This window comes from Tachysurus fulvidraco, chromosome 23 (assembly GCF_022655615.1).
Source record: "Tachysurus fulvidraco isolate hzauxx_2018 chromosome 23, HZAU_PFXX_2.0, whole genome shotgun sequence".
Classification (NCBI taxonomy): Eukaryota; Metazoa; Chordata; class Actinopteri; order Siluriformes; family Bagridae; genus Tachysurus; species Tachysurus fulvidraco.
Window position 1 is genome coordinate 2,016,153 of NC_062540.1, and position 19,917 is coordinate 2,036,069.

Sequence of the window (19,917 nt, forward strand, 5' to 3'; positions counted from 1 at the left end):
AGAGAAGGTGTGTATCGCTCTTCTCTCTGTTCACCGGTACTTTGTCATGTTTAACAGTGCTTGGTGTACGTGTATATTGTGTTTGCTCAAATTTAACCCACAAATTAGCAAAAATGAGCACGAAACAGCCGTCGTTAGTAAGTTAGAAACTCTGCCGGTGTTCTGGATTAAAGTCATGGCGGAATACCCTGAGATTGTCACCACAGCACTTAAATCTCTATCGCCATTTCCGACATGCTATCTGTGTGAAGCGGGGATTTCTGCAGTGACGGCAACCGAAACAAAACAATGGAATAAACTGGACATAAGCAATACGCTTCGGGTGTCATTGTCTCCTATTACCCCAGATGGAACCGTCTCGTTGTAAAGAAACAAGCTCAGGGTTCTCATTGATTTAGCGTTGTAGTGAGTTAAAAAGGCATGTTTAAATACAATTAAATTAAAATTATTCATTTTAATTTAATTGTATAGCCGCCACCCCACATACCCCCCCCCCAAACCCCACCCACCGCGGGCCGGGGTAAAATGATCGAACATTGACCGGTCCTCGGTGAAAAAAAGGTTGGGGACCACTGGTCTAGAGGACCCAATGTTGCACGGTTTTACCGTATAACATGGAACCTGTTACATTCCATTGCATAAAAGTCAAAAGTCTGGGCTACAGATTTAAAAGGAGTATCTTCACCTATCCATTAGCATGGCAGGTTACAGGCACAGGGTGTAAATTGAGGGAGATATCAGCTGAGAGCGGCGTGAGGGTGAAAAGGCGTGCTTTTCTTTGACTGACCCCAGTGCACGCTGCTGCTCAGCCATGTTTGGAGAGTAAAAGGAGAACCGTGGCACCCGGCCGACTCCAGATCCCATGGTGCATCTGTGTCAATAGCATGTGTCCGCAGCATGGGAAACTAGCCGAGCTCGCTTGAATTGCTCAGCATTGAGGCGTGAAGCAAGAGATTTGGAATACATTTTTGGAGACACAGAGCGAGGTTCAAGTTAGAGCAGTAAAGAGGATGGAGGTTTTGCTGAACTGCAAACCAGAATTTAAAAATAAAGGGCAACAGGTTTAGATTTAGCACTCGGTCATTTAAAATGTGCACCAAAGAGTTGCTGGTATCCTCAAATCTGATTGGCCAGAAGGTGTTGACAGTAGTGCAGCTGCAAAGGGTTCATTAATGCACCCGATCTTCTAATCTATAGGATTATTTAAATCAGTTCCTTATCCTTTCTGTCAATTTTACTGATTGCTTCTGGACTTTTATTCTACAATCGGTTTTGTCTTATTAAAGACAGGAGGAAGTAAAGTTAATGGTTAGAGAGTTTGACTCCTAACCCTAAGGTTGTGGGTTCGAGTCTCGGGCAGGCAATACCACGAATGATGTGCAAGGCAGAAAAAAGAAAACACCAAATCAAATTTCTTTCTGACGCCTGAAAAACCCCACCACACCCACACCCCCCAGAGGTCACCCTTCTTCCTGGAGACTCATTCATCAGGCCTGGCTTGTGGTTTGAGACACTCTGAAGAGTCATAAAGGGTTTAAGTGCTGATGCCTCTTTTTTATCCTCTGTACTGTGGTGTAGCACACACTTCGGGATCGCCTTGGAAAAAAAAAACGCAAGATTCTAAGGTTTGAACTTCCCGGTAGTTATTGTAGAGACTCCTGAGACTCAAGAAATGTGTCGATAATTGATTGAAAACAGGTGAAGGAAAGGGAGCGAGAAAAACGAGAGCTACAGCCGGAAGGGAAAAAAATGAAGAAAGGAATTATGAAAGCATCTAAGCGACAAAATGAACCAATTAGACTGTTTACACAAGTGTACAAGGTGCTGATGAATCTGATGAATCAATTCATATCGTCTGAAAATCCAAAATCCAAAACGTTTACTGAATCAGATCAAATGAAACGAATCCAACACGATGTACGTTTCGAGTGAATCTGATCAAATTTTATATTGTTATATTATTATCTAATCTAATCTGATATTATTCTGATGTCATGTCATGTCATAAAACAAGGCTAAATAAATCGATCACTTTCCTGTAATATTTCTCAGAGAGATTTCTAATGGATTGTAATTTCACATTTTTTAAATGTTGAAATGTGTTGAAATTCTCCTGAACTCTTTGCGTAAGGTCTGCGGTTGCACTGACTGTCATCATCCCCATCAGCACTGGAGCACGGGGTCTGTGTCATGACCATGACAGTGCACTCTGCATATTTTTCTTTCTGAGATAAGCCCAGACACAAAGGTAACAGGATATCACAGGTATCAAAGCCGTAACACGCTGGAATTTCAGAGGCCCACGTTCGGATCTCGTTGCCAACCTTAACGCCGGCTCTGACGTGCGAGCGGCTATCTAACGTCAAAGCCTCCACTTTTCAGCAACACCTTTGTGCAACGGTGAAGAAACTCAAAAGCCTCGCTGATTGGCACGAGCCTGGTGTGTGACGAACACTATGTGCTTATTGCCTGTGAACCATAGCAGCGTAACAGACAGCTATCTTTTATCCCCCTTGTCTCTACAGAGCTGTGGCTAAAGACGTAGCTGACACAGGGAATGTAACACAAACCATTTAAAAAGAAAACAAGCAACTCTTATTTTTCCTCTTTCAGAAGCACCGGCTCGGTGTTCTCAGAAGGATCACTAGCTACTTCGCTGCTGTACCTCTTCGTGGTTATGATACGGTACGATACATGCAAATGAAAATGAAAGCTAGTCAATTTAGTGGCTTAGCGGTAACGGTACTAGCCAAACTCGTGACATTTTGCGAATTCAATAAAAATAGACATTAAAAAACGACTACTCGTCGCCATACTGTCTTTGTGCTTATTATTATTATTCCGTCGGGTCTTACGTAAGGAATAAAATAGAGCAAAATTAGAATAGAAAATAAATCAGTACAAATGATTCAGTTATATTTGATTCGAGTCGATTCGACTCATCTTCAGTAAACTCTTTAACAATCGTTTAAAACCATGACAAGCTTTCTAGATATTCTGCTACTGTACATTACATATGGATTAAAACATAAGATTGTGCAGTTATAGAGAAATAATCAAAAACAACAGGGTAGTGAGATGAAGCTTCTGTCCTCGAGACTCCATACAGTACATAAACATTCCTTAGTAAGAACACCTCCTTCACCGTATTACAGCTTTTTTTTCCTTCATAAACACATTTTCAAATAAGTTCAAATTTGATAATGTGCTGTTACTATAGAAACGATTGAATATCTGACCTGAGCAAATGAATATAAACCTGTGATTGGCAGCTGCTCTGTTGTTAGTGCTGCTGTTCTGGAAAATGAATCAACACCTTCTGACCAATCAGATTAAAGAATCATTCGTGTGTTCCGCAACGAACACAAGCGTTACAGTGTAGTTAATCCTCAGTGGTTTTTTTTTTTTTTGACATGTTCTACTCAAGGGAGGCACGGTGGCTTAGTGGTTAGCACGTTTGCCTCACACCTCCAGGGTTGGGGGTTCGATTCCCGCCTCCACCTTGTGTGTGTGTAGTTTGCATGTTCTCCCCGTGCCTCGGGGGTTTCCTCCGAGTACTCCGGTTTCCTCCCCCTGGTCCAAAGACATGCATGGTAGGTTGATTGGCATCTCTGGAAAATTGTCCGTAGTGTGTGAGTGTGTGTGTGAATGAGAGTGTGTGTGTGCCCTGTGATGGGTTGGCACTCCGTCCAGGGTGTATCCTGCCTCGATGCCCGATGACACCTGAGATAGGCACAGGCTCCCTGTGACCTCAAAAGTTTGGATAAGATGAATGAATGAATGATTGAATGAATGAATGAATGAATGAATGAATGTTCTACTCATCATCCGTAAGATTTGAGGAAGAGCCCAGAGAGCCCAGAGGTGAGAGATGAGCAGATGCTGCTGCAGATCCCAGAAGGTTTCTTTCCACTCCGTTATCAGTTCATTAGACCTGAAGGAGTCATTAAAGCTATCTGTAAAGTGTTAAGGCCTAATGAGCATGTATCATACCCACAGAGCCATAAACTGAGATTTATGGTAGTAGTTTTACACTTCTGAACTGGGGCTGGAGGAAAACCAGCAGACACGTCTGAACAGCAGGTTTCACTGCATCAGGATCCAGATCCCAGAAAACTCTTTGTAAGTGTGTTTCTCTTAAACAGTTTGATGTGTTGAGAAAAGTCACTTTGGACTGGAGACTCCTTCTAGAAACGTTAAATAAACGTTTAAATCTTTGAAATAACTTTAAACTTTTTCTTTTAAAACTTGCTGATTTTTATCTGAACTTCTCGGGTCACGGGGAGCCTGTGCCTATCTCAGGTGTCATCGGGCATCGAGGCAGGATACACCCTGGACGGAGTGCCAACCCATCACAGGGCACACACACACTCTCATTCACTCACACACTCACACACTACGGACAATTTTCCAGAGATGCCAATCAACCTACCATGCATGTCTTTGGACCGGGGGAGGAAACCGGAGTACCCGGAAGAAACCCCCGAGGCACGGGGAGAACATGCAGACTCCACACACACAAGGCGGAGGCGGGAATCGAACCCCCGACCCTGGAGGTATGAGGCAAACATGCTAACCACTAAGCCACCGTGTCCCCCTGTAATACATGCAATTAAGTAAATTCTTTTATTAGAGTTATTGGTGCATGTATCTATTCTGGTGAAAAAGAGTTTTAAACAAACAAACAAACAAACAAACAAACAAATAAATAAATAAATGTCAATGTCAGGCTGTATAAAGAATCCAGTATCATAGTTTTCAGTAAACCGCAGCACAAATGAAGGCTTTTAAACAAGAAGAGATTTAAAGCTGTGTGAAATAAATACGTTATTATTTAAAAATAAATAAATAAAACAGACGTGCGACATCGGTCCGAGTTTCTTAGTGCTGAAAAAAACAATCTATATATTTTAGCTTTCTTTATCCTTCTCTTCTTCATGAATAACATTCAAATTGAAAAAATAAATAAATAAATAAATTTTTCCAATCATTGAACGTCCTCTGCCACGCTGGTGCCACGGCACATACGGCGCCTGAGCTAACAGATGATTTTATGAGCATTTCTTCTGCTTCCCCTCAAATAATGAAGCATTAAAACATTTAACAAGCTGATATAAAAACCAGAGAGTGAGCGGAAACACGGAACGGGAGCAGCCGAGGAAAAACGTCACGGCGCTGAATAAACAACAGCAAAATAACGTTTTTTTCCTACCTGATGCACTAAACCAGGGGGGGCACTGTGGCTTAGTGGTTAACACATTCGCGTCACACCTTCAGGGTTGGGGGTTTGATTCCCGCCTCCGCCTTGTGTGTGTGGAGTTTGCATGTTCTTCCCGTGCCTCAGGGGTTTCCTCCGGGTACTCCGGTTTCCTCCCCCGGTCCAAAGACATGCATGGTAGGTTGATTGGCATCTCTGGAAAATTGTCCGTAGTGTGTGAGTGTGTGTGTGTGCCCTGTGATGGGTTGGCATTCTGTCCAGGGTGTATCTGCCTCGATGCCCGATGACGCCTGAGATAGGCACAGGCTCCCCATCACCCGAGAAGTTCGTATAAGCGGTAGAAAATGAATGAATGAATGAATGAATGATGCACTAAACCGGACACGCCATGAGACAAGCTGGAGGTTACTAAGACAAAATGTTGTAATTAAATCATACTGAAGAATTCTCCTCCTGCATTGTTACTAACCGCCGACACTAGAGACTAAAAGTGGCGAGCTCAACTGGTTAAGGCTCTGGGTTGTTGATCGCAGGATTGGGGTTCAAGGCCCAGCACAGCCAGGCTGCCACTGCAGGGCCCTTGAGCAAGGCCCTCAACCCTCGGGGCGCTGTATAATAGCTGCCCCTGCACTCTGACCCCAACCTCCTCAGTTGGGGTATGTAAAGAAAAGAATTCCACTGTGCTGTAATGTATAAGTGGTGATAATAAAGGCTTGTATGCAAACGACTCCTCAGTAACAACTTCTGTAACTGAGCTTCCGGGCTACTGATTAACCACCAAAACCTTTCAGTCTGAAGCTGTGAAAGTCTCTGATGAGCTTCATCCAAATGTGATGCCGATAAAGCATGAAATAAAATCGGCGCCTTGACTGCGACGAGCTTTCCTTTCCTCCGGGTCACTGTGTTCGGTCTCGTCTGTGAAGGTGCGACAGAGTCGAAGTTCTTGGGCGGTTATGAGAGAACATGAGGAAGGAGGAACATAAGACAGTAGGATCGACTCACAGCGTCGCCGTCAGCACAGCGGAGATCTGACGCTTGCTATATTATCGCTCACAAATCATTCGTATGATGGTTCACCGTTTATGTTTCCCCAGAGAGGGCTGTTTGTCTTTTTGATGGTTAAAAATATATCTCAACTTTTTTATGTTTAAATTAAAAAAACTCAGAGGGAGGGGGTGGGGAGGACTCAGAGGGAGGGGGTGGGGCTACACTGGTGTCAATCATTCCAGATATCGCGTGGCTCATCTGTCGTTTTCCGTTTTAGGAAATAAACATACTTGTTTATTCGAACCTTTAGCGGTGGGCGGAAAATTCCACCAAAGTTCTATTTTCATTTCAGATTAAATCGTGGCGCGTACAAAAAAAATGAGTGCCTGAGCGTGAGGGATTCCTTCAGGAGATAAAAGAATAAAACAAGTTATTTCCTTTTATAAATAGATCATGTTCACCGAATCGTTTTTAATTCGATTTGATTCCTAACCGAGTTCAGATGTACCGCCGGTGCCATTAACATAAGCGTTCGATTTAAGAAAAGCACACGACGTCGCCGTGATGTTCTCCTCCACTGCAGACGTTCTGGGAGAGAAATAACGCTGAGCAGATGAGTGTGATCTCTGCTCCGTCTTCCTCCACCAGGGAACGAGGGAACTGCAGCGCAACAATGTGGTGTTGGTGGATTTACTGCAATTCTGACCTCACCGTCCAAGAGGTTTTAATTTGGGAGCAATAAAACCAACATTAAGATAAAATATGGGAGATTAGCACAGGGATTTATCAAAACCCGGTCCAACAGAACAGGAGGGGAAAAAAGAGAGCTAAAGTAAACACGATAAAGGTCTTGCTTCTTTCAGCGTTTGAAACTTACGATCCGGCTATTCACAGGCTCGAATAACACGGCGCTTATGAAAGGCAAACACGGGCGGTTCAGTGAGCCAGACGGATCTCTGGAGGTGAAAGTTGGCTGCTGCTTGATTTCCCTGTCGTGCTTAAAAACAGGCAAACATGCAGTTTATCACAGAAGCCACTAAACATCTTATGCGTAGCAGCGGCATGAAGTCATGAGAAAGAGCAGCATTGGAATTAACCTTACACAGAGCATCTGATTGATCGTGAGTGGGCGTGGTGTTTGGGGACAGGGGTGGGGCGAGTGGGGCGGGGCTTCAGCGGTGGGGTGACTCACCTTTGGGCCGCTGGATGCAGGTGTGCTGGTTGTCAGACAGAAAGAAGCCCTCTTTACAGCGACACTCGTAACTTCCCATCATGTTCACACACACCTGCTGACAGCCACCGTTCCCCTCCGAACACTCGTCTACATCTGGAGAAAGAGAGAGAGAGAGAGAGAGAGAGAGAGAGAGAGAGAGAGAGAGAGAGAGAGAGAGAGAGAACAAGCATAAGAGACAGAGCAGAGTGAGAGATGGACAGAAAGAAAAGAAAAATAAAACATGGGCAAGAGCAAAGAGAGAAAGAAAAGATTGTGGGACAGAAAGTGAGAGAGAGGAAGAGAGATAGACAGAAAAAAACATGGAGAGAGAGAGGTAGAGAGAGAGATGCAGAGAGAGAGAGATTCAGAGAGAGAGAGGCAGAGAGAGAGAGAGAGATGCAGAGAGAGAGGCAGAGAGAGAGAGGCAGAGAGAGAGATGCAGAGAGAGAGGCAGAGAGAGAGAGGCAGAGAGAGAAATGCAGAGAGGCAGAGAGAGAGGCAGAGAGAGAGAGTGAGGAAGTGATAGATAGATAGATAGATAGATAGATAGATAGATAGATAGATAGATAGATAGATAGAGAACCAGAGAGGACAGAGACAAAAAAGAGAGAAAGACAAAAATCTTTTAACTCATAACCTTCACCTTCATTCAAAATAAAAGTCTAATCACAACTAAAAGGTCAAAATCTTCATCATAACATACATTAAAAATCTAGATATTTTATGTTCATTATTTTCTTTTCTTGTACCTTTAATATTCCTCCTTTACTGTGGACATTGTGTACATTGTGAAGTGTGAGTGTTAAAGGGAAAGTACAGTACAGTACATACTGTTCGTTTGATCGTTCGTTTGTTTGTTTGTTCCTGTGACTACCGAATCTTTATAAATTAGAGATTTACTGTCTTGTAAAACCTTGTTTTTTTAAGAAGAAGTAAAATAATAATTCACGTCCTCTCCGGACCTTTACATAAAACCCTTTTACGATACAGATATGTAAATTCATGCCTGTAAACGCTGCTCTGAGCCGCCGTAAATCCGGTGACACGGGCGTATAGTCGAGCTGATACTCAGTAAAACTGACGTTAAAAGAACTCCTGTTGAGTTAATGGCACTCGTAAAAGGTCCGATTAGCTTCAGAGGAGTGGCTCTGGCACGGCCGGCGTTACTGCACGCCTCACGAGGACTCCGGCTCCAGTTTAAAGACGTTCCCGTAAGCTCCTGGCACGACGCTGCATCCCAGACAGATGTTAAAATGCTCCCGAGGAGATGCCACTTGCTCCAGGTTGTTCACAGCGGCCAGATCGCGAAGACAGATGCTTTTATTGGGATTTCAGCAACATCAGGCTGACTCCGCATCCCCATTTAAACCGAATATACGAGTCACAAGAGAGAGGAAATCCTTCCAATACTTTAAACATGACTCTGAGAAAAACAGTAAGGAAAATATTAAAGTGCGCCATCACACAGTCCCTTTATTGCTCTCTGGCTTCTGTCTGGAGCGTCGGGGTCTGGACGGAAGACGGGATCGGGATCGGATTACGAAAACGGATAGAGAACCCTTGCGTAGTCTAGGACGTCGGATCCCAAACCAGAGGACGGTGAAGTGAACCCTATCCATCACGGTGCATGTGTCGTTATTACAGTCATTACATTTATAGTCTTATTTTCTATTTGACCCTTTAATCCAAACCTCAACAACTCAAAACAAGAAGCCGTTTAAATCTCATCAGCTTGTGGAGGTGGAAAAAAAACTCTGTTGCTAATAAACAGCCAACATTTCATCGTACACACAGACGAATATTTCACTAGACGGATCGTGTGACATGGAAAACTTTACAATTGTATTGTTAAAGAAGCAGCGTATTCCAAACGTGATCGTACTCGGGGTCAACAGCATAAAAGCTGGACGTCTAGAACGCGATCTAAAGTCAGAAACAGTCTTAGATTAACGCTGAGCCTTCTTTCACACCTGACATGTATTTATTAAGCACTTTAGAGTTACGTTAAAGCTGTCAATCATCCTTAAAACACATTATTACTCTAGACATTCTCTCATCAGTGAGTAAGACAAAAAAAAAAACAACAACCAGAACTTCACACGTCGTAAAACAAAACAGCTTCGAGCACCGACACATTTCTACTTACTGAAAACTTTAGGCTTCACACACACACACACACACACACACACACACACACACACACACACACACACACACACACAAACTTAAATACACTTCTGGGACAGACAATTAATCAACTGAACATTAACCATTTACATTTATATCATTTGGCAGATGCCCTTATCCAGAGTGACTTACATTATCTCCTTTTTTGAGCAACTGAGGGTTAAGGGCCTTGCTCAGGGGCCCAACAGTGGCCACTAGGAGCCCAACACCATAACCACTAGGCTACCACATGCCCTGCACTAGGCTTCCACATGCCCTGCACTAGGCTACCACATGCCCTGCACTAGGCCACCACATGCCCTGCACTAGGCTACCACATGCCCTGCACTAGGCTACCACATGCCCTGCACTAGGCTTCCACATGCCCTGCACTAGGCTACCACATGCCCTGCACTAGGCGACCACATGCCCTGCACTAGGCTACCACATGCCCTGCACTAGGCGACCACATGCCCTGCACTAGGCTACCACATGCCCTGCACTAGGCTTCCACATGCCCTGCACTAGGCTACCACATGCCCTGCACTAGGCGACCACATGCCCTGCACTAGGCTACCACATGCCCTGCACTAGGCGACCACATGCCCTGCACTAGGCTACCACATGCTCTACCAGAAACCGTTATGATCCGAAACTTATTCCATTATCTCCCATTACAGATCACAAGAAACAAGATCAAACCCATTAGAACCCACGAGAAGCTTTAACGTGTCTCGTTTTAGCAGATGGACAGCGAGCGTCTGTTCTGAAATAAACTGTAAAGAGTTCATTTTTATTTCTTTACACAAACAGGTCAGGAACCTCAAAATGAGGTCACAAAAGACCCCCAGGCTCCGGACAATAATTTGATTTATTGCCCAAACCTCAGGCCAAGTCTGCGGCCCTCGAAGTGCCTCGCCGATCATTTAATACCGGTTTAATCTTAAACAATCTGATCTGTTGGAATAACCCCTCTTTCTTAATTACACTAGAAATTGGCGTATCAAAGAATAACTGAGAAGCGTAATGTGAGACAAAGAGAATAAATTTTACGAAGCGAGAACCATCTGGAGAACAAGGATCATTCATTTCCTCATAAGCAGATGAAAGTAATCGATGAAAAATGACCCGTGTTTAAAGAGTCACGAACACAAAACACAGAAGAGCGCAGCGCCGAGATCAATGACTTAACGAGCAGCTGTTAAACTCCAGCCTGGACATCGGACTCTCTCTCTCTCTCTCTCTCTCTCTCACACACACACACACACACACTTCTAATGAGCCGTCTGCTCGGAGGATCACGTCTCCTCGTCACTCGGCTCCTACAGAGGCCTGCGCTATGTGATGGAGGCGGCTGAAGGCCAGAGCTAATATTTTGAAAAGGAAAGGGATTCTGGCAAAAGCTCAGGTTATTTGCACTTAAACGTTTTTCTTTTTACAAAAACTCTCCAGAGAGGAACGAAAATGTAATCAAGTTTAAAAGAATGCCTCTCTCTCTCTCTCCCCCTCTCTCTCTCTTTGTCTCTCCTTCTCTCTCTCTCTCTCCCCCTTTGTCTCTCCTTCTCTCTCTCTCTCTCTCTCTCTCTCTCTCTCTCTCTCTCTCTCTCTCTCTTTGTCTCTCCTTCTCTCTCTCTCACTCTGTCTTTCAGTCTCTCCTTCTCTCTCTCTCACACACTATCTCTCTTTCTCTGTCTCTCTCTCTGTCTCTCCTTCTCTCTCTATCTCTCTATCTCTCTCTCTCTCTCTCTCTCTCTCACACACACACACACACACACACACATGTGAATCATTTCATCAGAATGATTGACGTTTCTGAATCAGTATTGAATGGTATGGAATTCTAACAGCAACTTGGAAGTATTTTAAAAAATTAATTAATTAATTTTCTACCGCTTTATCCGAACTACCTCGGGTCACGGGGAGCCTGTGCCTATCTCAGGTGTCATCGGGCATCGAGGCAGGATACACCCTGGACGGAGTGCCAACCCATCACAGGGCACACACACACTCTCATTCAGTCACACACTCACACACTACAGGCAATTTTCCAGAGATGCCAATCAACCTACCATGCATGTCTTTGGACCGGGGGAGGAAACCGAAGTACCCGGAGGAAACCCCCGAAGCACGGGGAGAACATGCAAACTCCACACACACAAGGCGGAGGCAGGAATTGAACCCGCAACTCTGGAGGTGTGAGGCGAACATGCTAACCACTAAGCCACCGTGCCTCACTATTAATTAATTAACAAGAATTAATGTACAAGAATAACCCTCAACGCTGATCAGTCATGTAGCACAAGGTTGTTGATCGTTTATATTAGCATAAAACTAGCTAAATGAAATATTAGGACAGAATTAGCATTGTGTCTCTGCCTCTCTCTTATCATCTCTTACACTGATAAATCTAATCACGCTTCATTCCATCAGTTATCAAATCGAGCAGGTTTATGTTACACCGTCCTTGTGTAATTCACGCTGCTGCTCACAGGGTTCCCAAAACACGAGATAACTCCTAACCTAGCTGGACTGCACACTGCTCGAGATTTGAGCATAGCCTCCATGTCAGTCATGTTAGAAGTCATTCTAACACACGTTTACACATTTACACAAATCTGAGGGAAACTACTGCAGATCTAACCATGGGGATGGTTTTAGGAGGTGGGAGGAAACTGGTGAAGGCAGAAGAAACCCAGAAGGACTTGTGGATGTGAACTCAGTATTGAATTGGGGAGCAGTAGCAGCCTGTTTATTCAGTTCTATTCAGACAGGTTTGTTCGGGTGCTGGTTCAGAGCTAGCGCTAATACTGGTTCAAAGTTGGTTCCACTGGCGAACCTTCTAAGAACCGGTTTGCCTTTCCACCGGCTAGAGAGCATCACAGCGCCGAGTGTGACGTCACCGTATACGTGTCACGTGTCCCAGCGACGTTAGCGCAGCAGCGGCAAACACAAACACGACAACAATGGCGGATGTTGCTTTACTGTTAATGCTCATGGCTTTGTGAACCTACATCGGCATCCAAACCCGGCGAATAAAACGTGTACGTGCGGCTCCGTGTAATCTGTATAAACGGAGGTTGTAATCGATAAAGTACATAACGTTATTTTATCGTTAACACAGAAAAAAATATAGCCTTAGCATGTAGCCACCTACTATCATGTGTGCTGATAATGTATCATATCGGGGTAAAGTAAAAGTGTATTAAACATTAGTATACTTAAGGTACATTATCAAATGCGCTAACAGTAGCCCCGCCCCCAGCTCCTGACGCAAGCGGTTCTTAAGTCTAGACCAGCAACGTTTTGGTGCTACTTAAGAACCACTTTTCCTGGTTCGGAGCCGGTGCTTTGGCGGTCGTAACAGAAAGAACTGGTTCTAAATTAGGCTCTGAACCTGCACTTGAACTGCCTCGGTGGAAAAAGGGCACAAGTGAACCAAAGTGAGATCCAGCCCCGGTTCCTATAACAGGAGCGAGAACGCCCATTTACATGTTTGTACTTTTAATTTGTAGGCTTTTTAGATATTACACCGTTTTCGACGAGCCAGTAAACGAAATTCAGCCACACACCTCTGTGAAGAAGGCAAGCAGAAATAATGCCATGGATAAACAGTGAGCTGGCTTCAACCTGGCTTTTAAGGAGGAAAGCAGAAAAGCTGTAGAGGAGACAGAACCTCAGAAAGCGCTGACCAAAGGCTTAGCTGTCTCAACACTAATCCAAAGATTCACCCTTAAAAACAGGACTCGCTCTTTCACCGGCTCGAGGGAAGGGCACGGGTAAAGCCAAATCCAAACAAACTGAATAAAGTCTTTCCTGACAAGATTAAAGGATTTTTCACTTTTCCTCTTTCCACTAAAAAAAAGCAAGCCCATGGAAACGAGGAGTCAGCCAAGGCGAGTATTTTTAGTCGTGCTTTGGAGCTCGAGATGGCCAGATCTTCACAAAAAGTCAGTTTAAAGCGAGATGGGGCTTAATGCCACAGCTTAGGGCTTTACAACATCACATCTAAATTGCTGTGTAAATAACAGAAATAGGTTTTTGAAGGGGGACGTTGGGGGGAGGCAAAACAACCAATGAAAATATATATAAAACACATCCATCACACATTTATCAAAGATGACTCTGTTTATTTTGTTGCCATATCCAGTTTGAAGAGATACATGGGAACAGCTTCAGGTCTCTTTTATAGGAACTTGGACGTCAAAGTCCCATGGTTGAAAACGTGTGATGTGACATACGGCTAAATATGGTGACCCATTCTCTGCATTTAACCCATCCAAAGTGCACACACACACAGCAGTGAACACACACACAGCAGTGAACACACACACAGCTATTTATTCTGCGGTGCCCGAGGAGCAGGTGGGGGGGTTCGGTGCCTTGCTCAAGGGCACCTCAGTCATGGTATTGCCGGCCTGAGACTCGAACCCACAACCTTAGGAGTTAGGAGACAAACTCTCTAACAATTAGGCCCACAGTTTTCGCATGTCCCAGGCTATTATGAGCCTGGGGTCAGAGGGCAGGGTCAGCCATCGTGCGGCGCCCCTGGAGCAGGTGAGGTTAAGGGCCTTGCTCAAGGACCCAACGTAGATGTCTCAGCAGCTTCTGATTAGGAACCCAGCGCCTTGACTGCTGGACCATCCTCACAAAACTGACATATTCCCCATTTAACTCAATGAAATCTAAATATTATGAACATTATGGTTCGAGGTTGAATTTCTAGGCTTATGAGACATTTTTCAGGTTTGAGAACATTTTTCTAACAAATAATTAATAATCTTCACCCACAACACACCTTTCTGCCGTGTGGACACTTTCTGAAATGCTCCTCATCTCATTTAACAAATCCTAATCCTAAAGTTCTGAGGGAATCTTGGTGTCTTTGGTAGATCCTTTGGTGTCTTTTGGTGTTTCTTGAAGGTTGTGAAGAATTCTAGGTGTTTTTGGCAAGTGCTTTTTTGGGGTACTTCTTGTTTCTTACGGTTCTGAAATAAACTTTGTGATTTGTTCAACCATCATTGAAGTGAGGAGCTTTTAGACGACAGCTATCTCCAGGCACCTTCTGTTCACAGTATGTAGCAGATGGAGTTTTTGAACAGTGCGAATAGTCCACCACCCAAATAAAATCTGGTCAGTTGTAGTTGTCCCACTGGTCTATAGGTTCTCCCTTTGAGGGCAAAAATAGAGCTATTGGGCTACGGTAAAGATGCTTATGTATACCTATGAAAATGCAATGTTTGATTTAGCTGATTAAAAAAAGGTCTCCTGGTTAAACTAGTCATATGCAAATATCATCATTAGGCTGGAATCCTAACCCTAACCCTAACCCTAACCTGGTGTTCCTGGTAAAGTCTTCAGATCCACTTTGACCCCAAGTCCTAACAGAAGAGGATTCATCTCTCATTAAGCTGAAGACTTCCTCTAACCCTTGCTACAGTTGTTTGTGGACAACTGGAAGAAACTATCTCAAAGGAAACTTTTATCATTTCCGACGCATCAGCGGTTCTGTGCGCAGATTCACACCTTCCTAATGAATCGATTTAAATGTAATCTTTCTTAATCAGAAACAAGACCTTAGAGTTCCTGCATAATCCCCAATCATCTTTGGGTTATGACACATTTTGGGCAAGAAGGTAAAGTGGATTCCTGATGGCACAGGGAGATAAGAGAAATCAATTCGCGAAGCTGCTTATTTACTTGGCCTTGTTGCTGTCAGCTCAGATGTGACCAGAACAAAACGCTTCAATTGAGTACCGACAACATGAACATAAAATAAACAAGCCACACTCACAGATATCAAAGGAGGCCTGTAGGTGGGCCCGAGAATCCGAGATAACAAATTACACGCCTGTCCAACACGGTCACAAATGAGCTCCACCGGGGCCAGTCAAGATAAATGAACTGAAACGAAGCGCTGCGTTCGCAAGCGAGCACCGAGCGCGAACAGGAGATTAAAATGATTGCAGAAGAGAGCTCTTTGCGAGTGAGTATTAGATTACTTTGTGTTCCTGGTGATAAAGATCAGTTAGAAAAGGCTTTAAGAGGGTCTGTGTGTTCCACAAGCCTGTGCTTGCAGTCCAAAAGTCTAAGAACAAGCCCTGTTCAAATGTATGATGGTATTTAAAGAGCTCATTAAAAGCACGATAAGTACGATTTAGATTTAAAAAAAAAAAACAAAAAAAAACAAGACTGGAACACAGTGAGCAGAAGTGACTACAGGGTTGTCATGACGATTCTCTTACGCAGACCACACCGATATCTCTAATGTTATTCTCTTATTCAAGGGAAATTATCCACAGAGAAGTAGAGCGCGAGAGAGACTAATAAAACAAACGATTACACATAAAACATTGACTTTTTTTTTTGGATATTTGCATGCGCTCGAGTCGTTCTGCTTTCGCTTAAAGATCTGAAGTCACTTACTCGGTTACATAACCTCGATCTGAGTCGCACATGGAAGCCGTGTTTAGATCGACGTTGCTAATCTGGAACATTCGGTTAGTAAATGTAGCAGAAATGCACTTGCAGATTCCAAACACACACTTAAACGAACGACACCATGCTGTCTGTGTGCTTAGCTGGTCACAGGGGCACCAGGAAAGAACCAGTTATCGTTAGACATATTTGTATGGTATTTTTTTAAGGTGCAGAGTTGAGACGCACGGACGGACGTACAGACAGAAGTACAGACAGATACTTAGACTGACCCAGGCAGTTGTGGCCGTCGTGCGCTAGACGAAAGCCATCATAACACGTGCACCGGTAGTTCCCGGGGATGTTGATGCACTCGTGGACGCATCCTCCATTATATTCACTCGCACACTCATCTATGTCTGCAGAGGGACACAGAAAAAAGACATGATTAGCATAAACATTATATTATATCTATACCCTTGCAGAAATGTCAAATCCGGATTCACCCAGAAGACATAGAGTTTGATCTGTCTTCATTGTTCAACCTACCATGCACATCTTTGGACCAGGGGGAGGAAACCGGAGTACCCGGAGGAAACCCCCAAAGCACGGGGAGAACATGCAAACTCCACACACACAAATCGGAGGCGGGAATCGAACCCCCAACCTTGGAGGTGTGAGGTGAACGTGCTAACCACTAAGCCATCCTGCCCCTGTCAGTGGATTAGCTACGTTAAATTATGCCAACCTTCTGGGTGAATTCCCTCCTGGCTCCCAATATTCCCAGGATAGATTCGGGATCACTGGTGCCCTGACCAGGATAAAGTGTGTCTTGAAGATGAACAGTGAATAAAAATTGACCTCTTGAGTGACTTTAGTTCACTTCCATCCATCCATCCATCTTCTACCGCTTTATCCGGGGCCGGGTCGCAGGGGCAGCAGACTAAGCAGGGATGCCCAGACTTCCCTCTCCCCAGACACTCTCCCCAGACAGGGGAATACCCTGCGTTCCCAGGCCAGCAGAGAGACATAGTCCCTCCAGCGTGTCCTAGGTCTTCCCCTGGGCCTTCTCCCGGTTGGACATGCCCGGAACACCTCCCTAGGGTGGCGTCCAGGAGGCATCCGAAACAGATGCCTTCCATACTGCAGTAATCCCAGGACCGTTCTTTACGTTACCAGCCGACGGTCAAACTGGTAGATCACTTTTGCCAGTTGTTGGTGAATGAATTTCTGCTACGAAGGCAACTAATTCAAACCATGTATAATAAACCAAAAGAGGTTCCTTCACCTTAATCTTGACTTGATCAATTGATCAATCTAATATCTTGAACAAACTTTGCTTGCAAATTGATATTACTGGGATGACTATAAAGCAGTACAAATGTCCAATTCTCAAATCATCAATGGGATGTCGAAGTTCCAGTGATAAATCCCAAAAGGGCATAATTGGACCTGCCGCCTGATTCCTCTCCCCACTTGCATAGCATCGGTGGGTTTAATTTACGGTATCATTGTACAGTAAGAAAACATGGCCAGATTGTCACTGTTTCTATAGTAAAGGTAACACCCAGGCTGGACGTTGTTCTGAACCACAGCGGTACCATCAACCATTCTAAAGTGAAGAATAGTTCCTGGCATGGGGTGGTGGAGTTCAGTTGAGCTGGTAACGATAAACCTAACAGTTGAAATAACACAAAGGCTCTTTAAGTGTTCTGCTCCACTAGATTGAAATTTTCTCTTCTCTAAAGGGTCAGGAACATGTAGGCCATCCCCTCTCGTTTGCCACCCAATTGAGCACTAATTATCCAGAGTCCCCTGGCACCCTTTGCTGAGTTTGCCTTGAAGGAGTGTCCGATTCTTGTTTGCAGTTCCTGATCAAATCTTTTCTTCTTCCTCTTCTTCTCCTGCTTCTCCTCATCGGTCTAAGACAAAGACCCCATAACCTCAGCTGGGTTTGTAAAAAACACAGTTTGACTTTTCAGCATTCCAAACATCTTAAAATGGAGCTGGTCATCGATATGATTAACTGTGTCCAGAAAGTCACCTCAGATGCAAACATTTCTGGAAAATCAGCAATGTCCAGTCACTAGAAAGGAATTTTTTTCAGTCATTCTGAAACTTGCACCATAAATCAAAAGATTACGCCGGTGCTCGAACACCGGGTCAGAGCGGTCGAGGGCCGAGGGCTACAGTCACCACTCTCTCAGCTCTCATTCATTACAATCACACTGTTTACATGCCATTAATCAGAAACAGACAGATGCAGCTGTTGAAATTTATAGTTTTTCATCCAAGAAAAGTGTTTTTTAATGAAAGGAACCTTTTTGCACTGCTGCAGTGTCATCGGTGTATATCGTTGTTGTGCTATTTCTTCGTATTCGTCAGCAACCTTTCCTCTTCTTTGAGTTCAGCAATGGTAGAAAGCTCTGGAAGGATGAGGATTCATTGAGTTTGTTTCTTTATTTCTAAATGAACAAAAAGCAAATGTCAAATCCAAGCTTCAGGCGTTCAGACACTGATCCCAGGTCAGTACAGAGCGCAGGCCGTCCAATGCGGCACAGACGGTCTCGAGTTCACTGGACCTTCGAGGTTTTGCCTGGGGCGTCGGCAGACAGACAGAGAGAGTTATTTAGAGAACCAAGGCAGCCAGACAAACACAGTGGCCTCTTACACTGCACGCGCCCTCTCTCCTTTCCTCAAATCTCGGCGGACGTCCTCTCATAACTGGCAGTCTGCCCGCAAAGTTTTGCTCAACATCCAAGACGTTTTTACTTTTATGACTTAGTTCATGTCCTCATTTATAATGCTTATATCATTCATGGCAGGCAGCCACCAGCAACCCAAAGGCCAAGAAGCAGAAGAACAGGAGTGAAAGCTGGGAATGTCGATAGGACAAGGTGAAAATTGTCCGCGCGATATAACTGAGAGAAGTATGAGCATTCTGAAGAGCTTCAGATCCAGAAAGAGAAAAGAACAGCCAGTGTGTCGCCTGTTTGGCAGCATTCGCTGACACTAACTGATGAATCCCAAATAATCACTAAACATGTGCAAGAAATTTCCTGCTCAATCACTTGAGCGATGGATAAATCTAAATAAAAACTTTTCTTAAGTGTTCATTTGATCCCGTGACCGCGGCACCGACGCGAGTTGGAAAGTACAGCCAAGGAACTAAAGTGAGAGCAGATACACATCACACAGATACACACATACACCAACACGGTGTAGTTAAAAGTAATGAACGCTCTAACAAATCACAAAATTCTTAGTGCAATAAAGAAAACTTTACAGGTTTGTTACACAACACTTTCCAGAAGTTCACTGCCAAGATCTCAAACAACTAGTTCAAATTTGTCAAACAATTCACTCTTTAATATTTAAAAAAGATGTTCCTATATGTGCCCTAAGGTTCCATCTAGATTCAAGATTTTACATAGAACCCACAACAGAACCATTCCAGAACCTATTAAATACAACCTGTTGAGAATGACAATCATTAACCGTTAACCAGAGTGCACTGAACACTGAACAACTGGAAGAATTGATGATTCTCAGGTGAATTCTGATTGGTCAGAAAGTGATTCATCAGTCATTGCCCGTACCTTCACAGTGTTTTCCGTCTCCTTTATAACCAGACTTGCAGATGCACTTATACGATCTATATGTGTTCTGGCAGATAGCATCGATGCTGCAGTTGTCTGTGGTCTCCACACACTCGTCCACATCTGGAGAGAGAGAGAGAGAGAGAGAGAGAGAGAGAGAGAGAGAGAGAGAGAGAGAGAGAGAGAGAGAGAATGTAGTTAATGGAGTTATCAATGAAGGAATTACTGTGCAGTTTGTGTTTATCAAATAAACCAGGATGTAGAAAGTTTTATCATTTTGTTTACAGGAGTGAAGGAGTACTGATGAGTACTGATGTTTC

The 19,917-nt window shown here is 44.0% G+C and overlaps 1 protein-coding gene across 2 annotated transcripts in view; it reads right to left on the reverse strand.

The window, feature by feature from the left end:
• The window catches only part of scube3 (signal peptide, CUB domain, EGF-like 3), an 83,033-nt gene that overhangs the window by 40,580 nt on the left and 22,536 nt on the right, over positions 1-19,917 (reverse strand). For both annotated transcript variants that reach the window (XM_027166355.2, XM_027166344.2), the window contains exons 2-4: positions 19,598-19,720; positions 16,292-16,417; positions 7,398-7,532 (exon numbers count right to left, since the gene is read on the reverse strand). In XM_027166355.2, the coding sequence (XP_027022156.1) occupies positions 7,398-7,532; positions 16,292-16,417; positions 19,598-19,720 (384 nt within the window). The remainder of the gene's footprint in view (positions 1-7,397; positions 7,533-16,291; positions 16,418-19,597; positions 19,721-19,917) is intronic.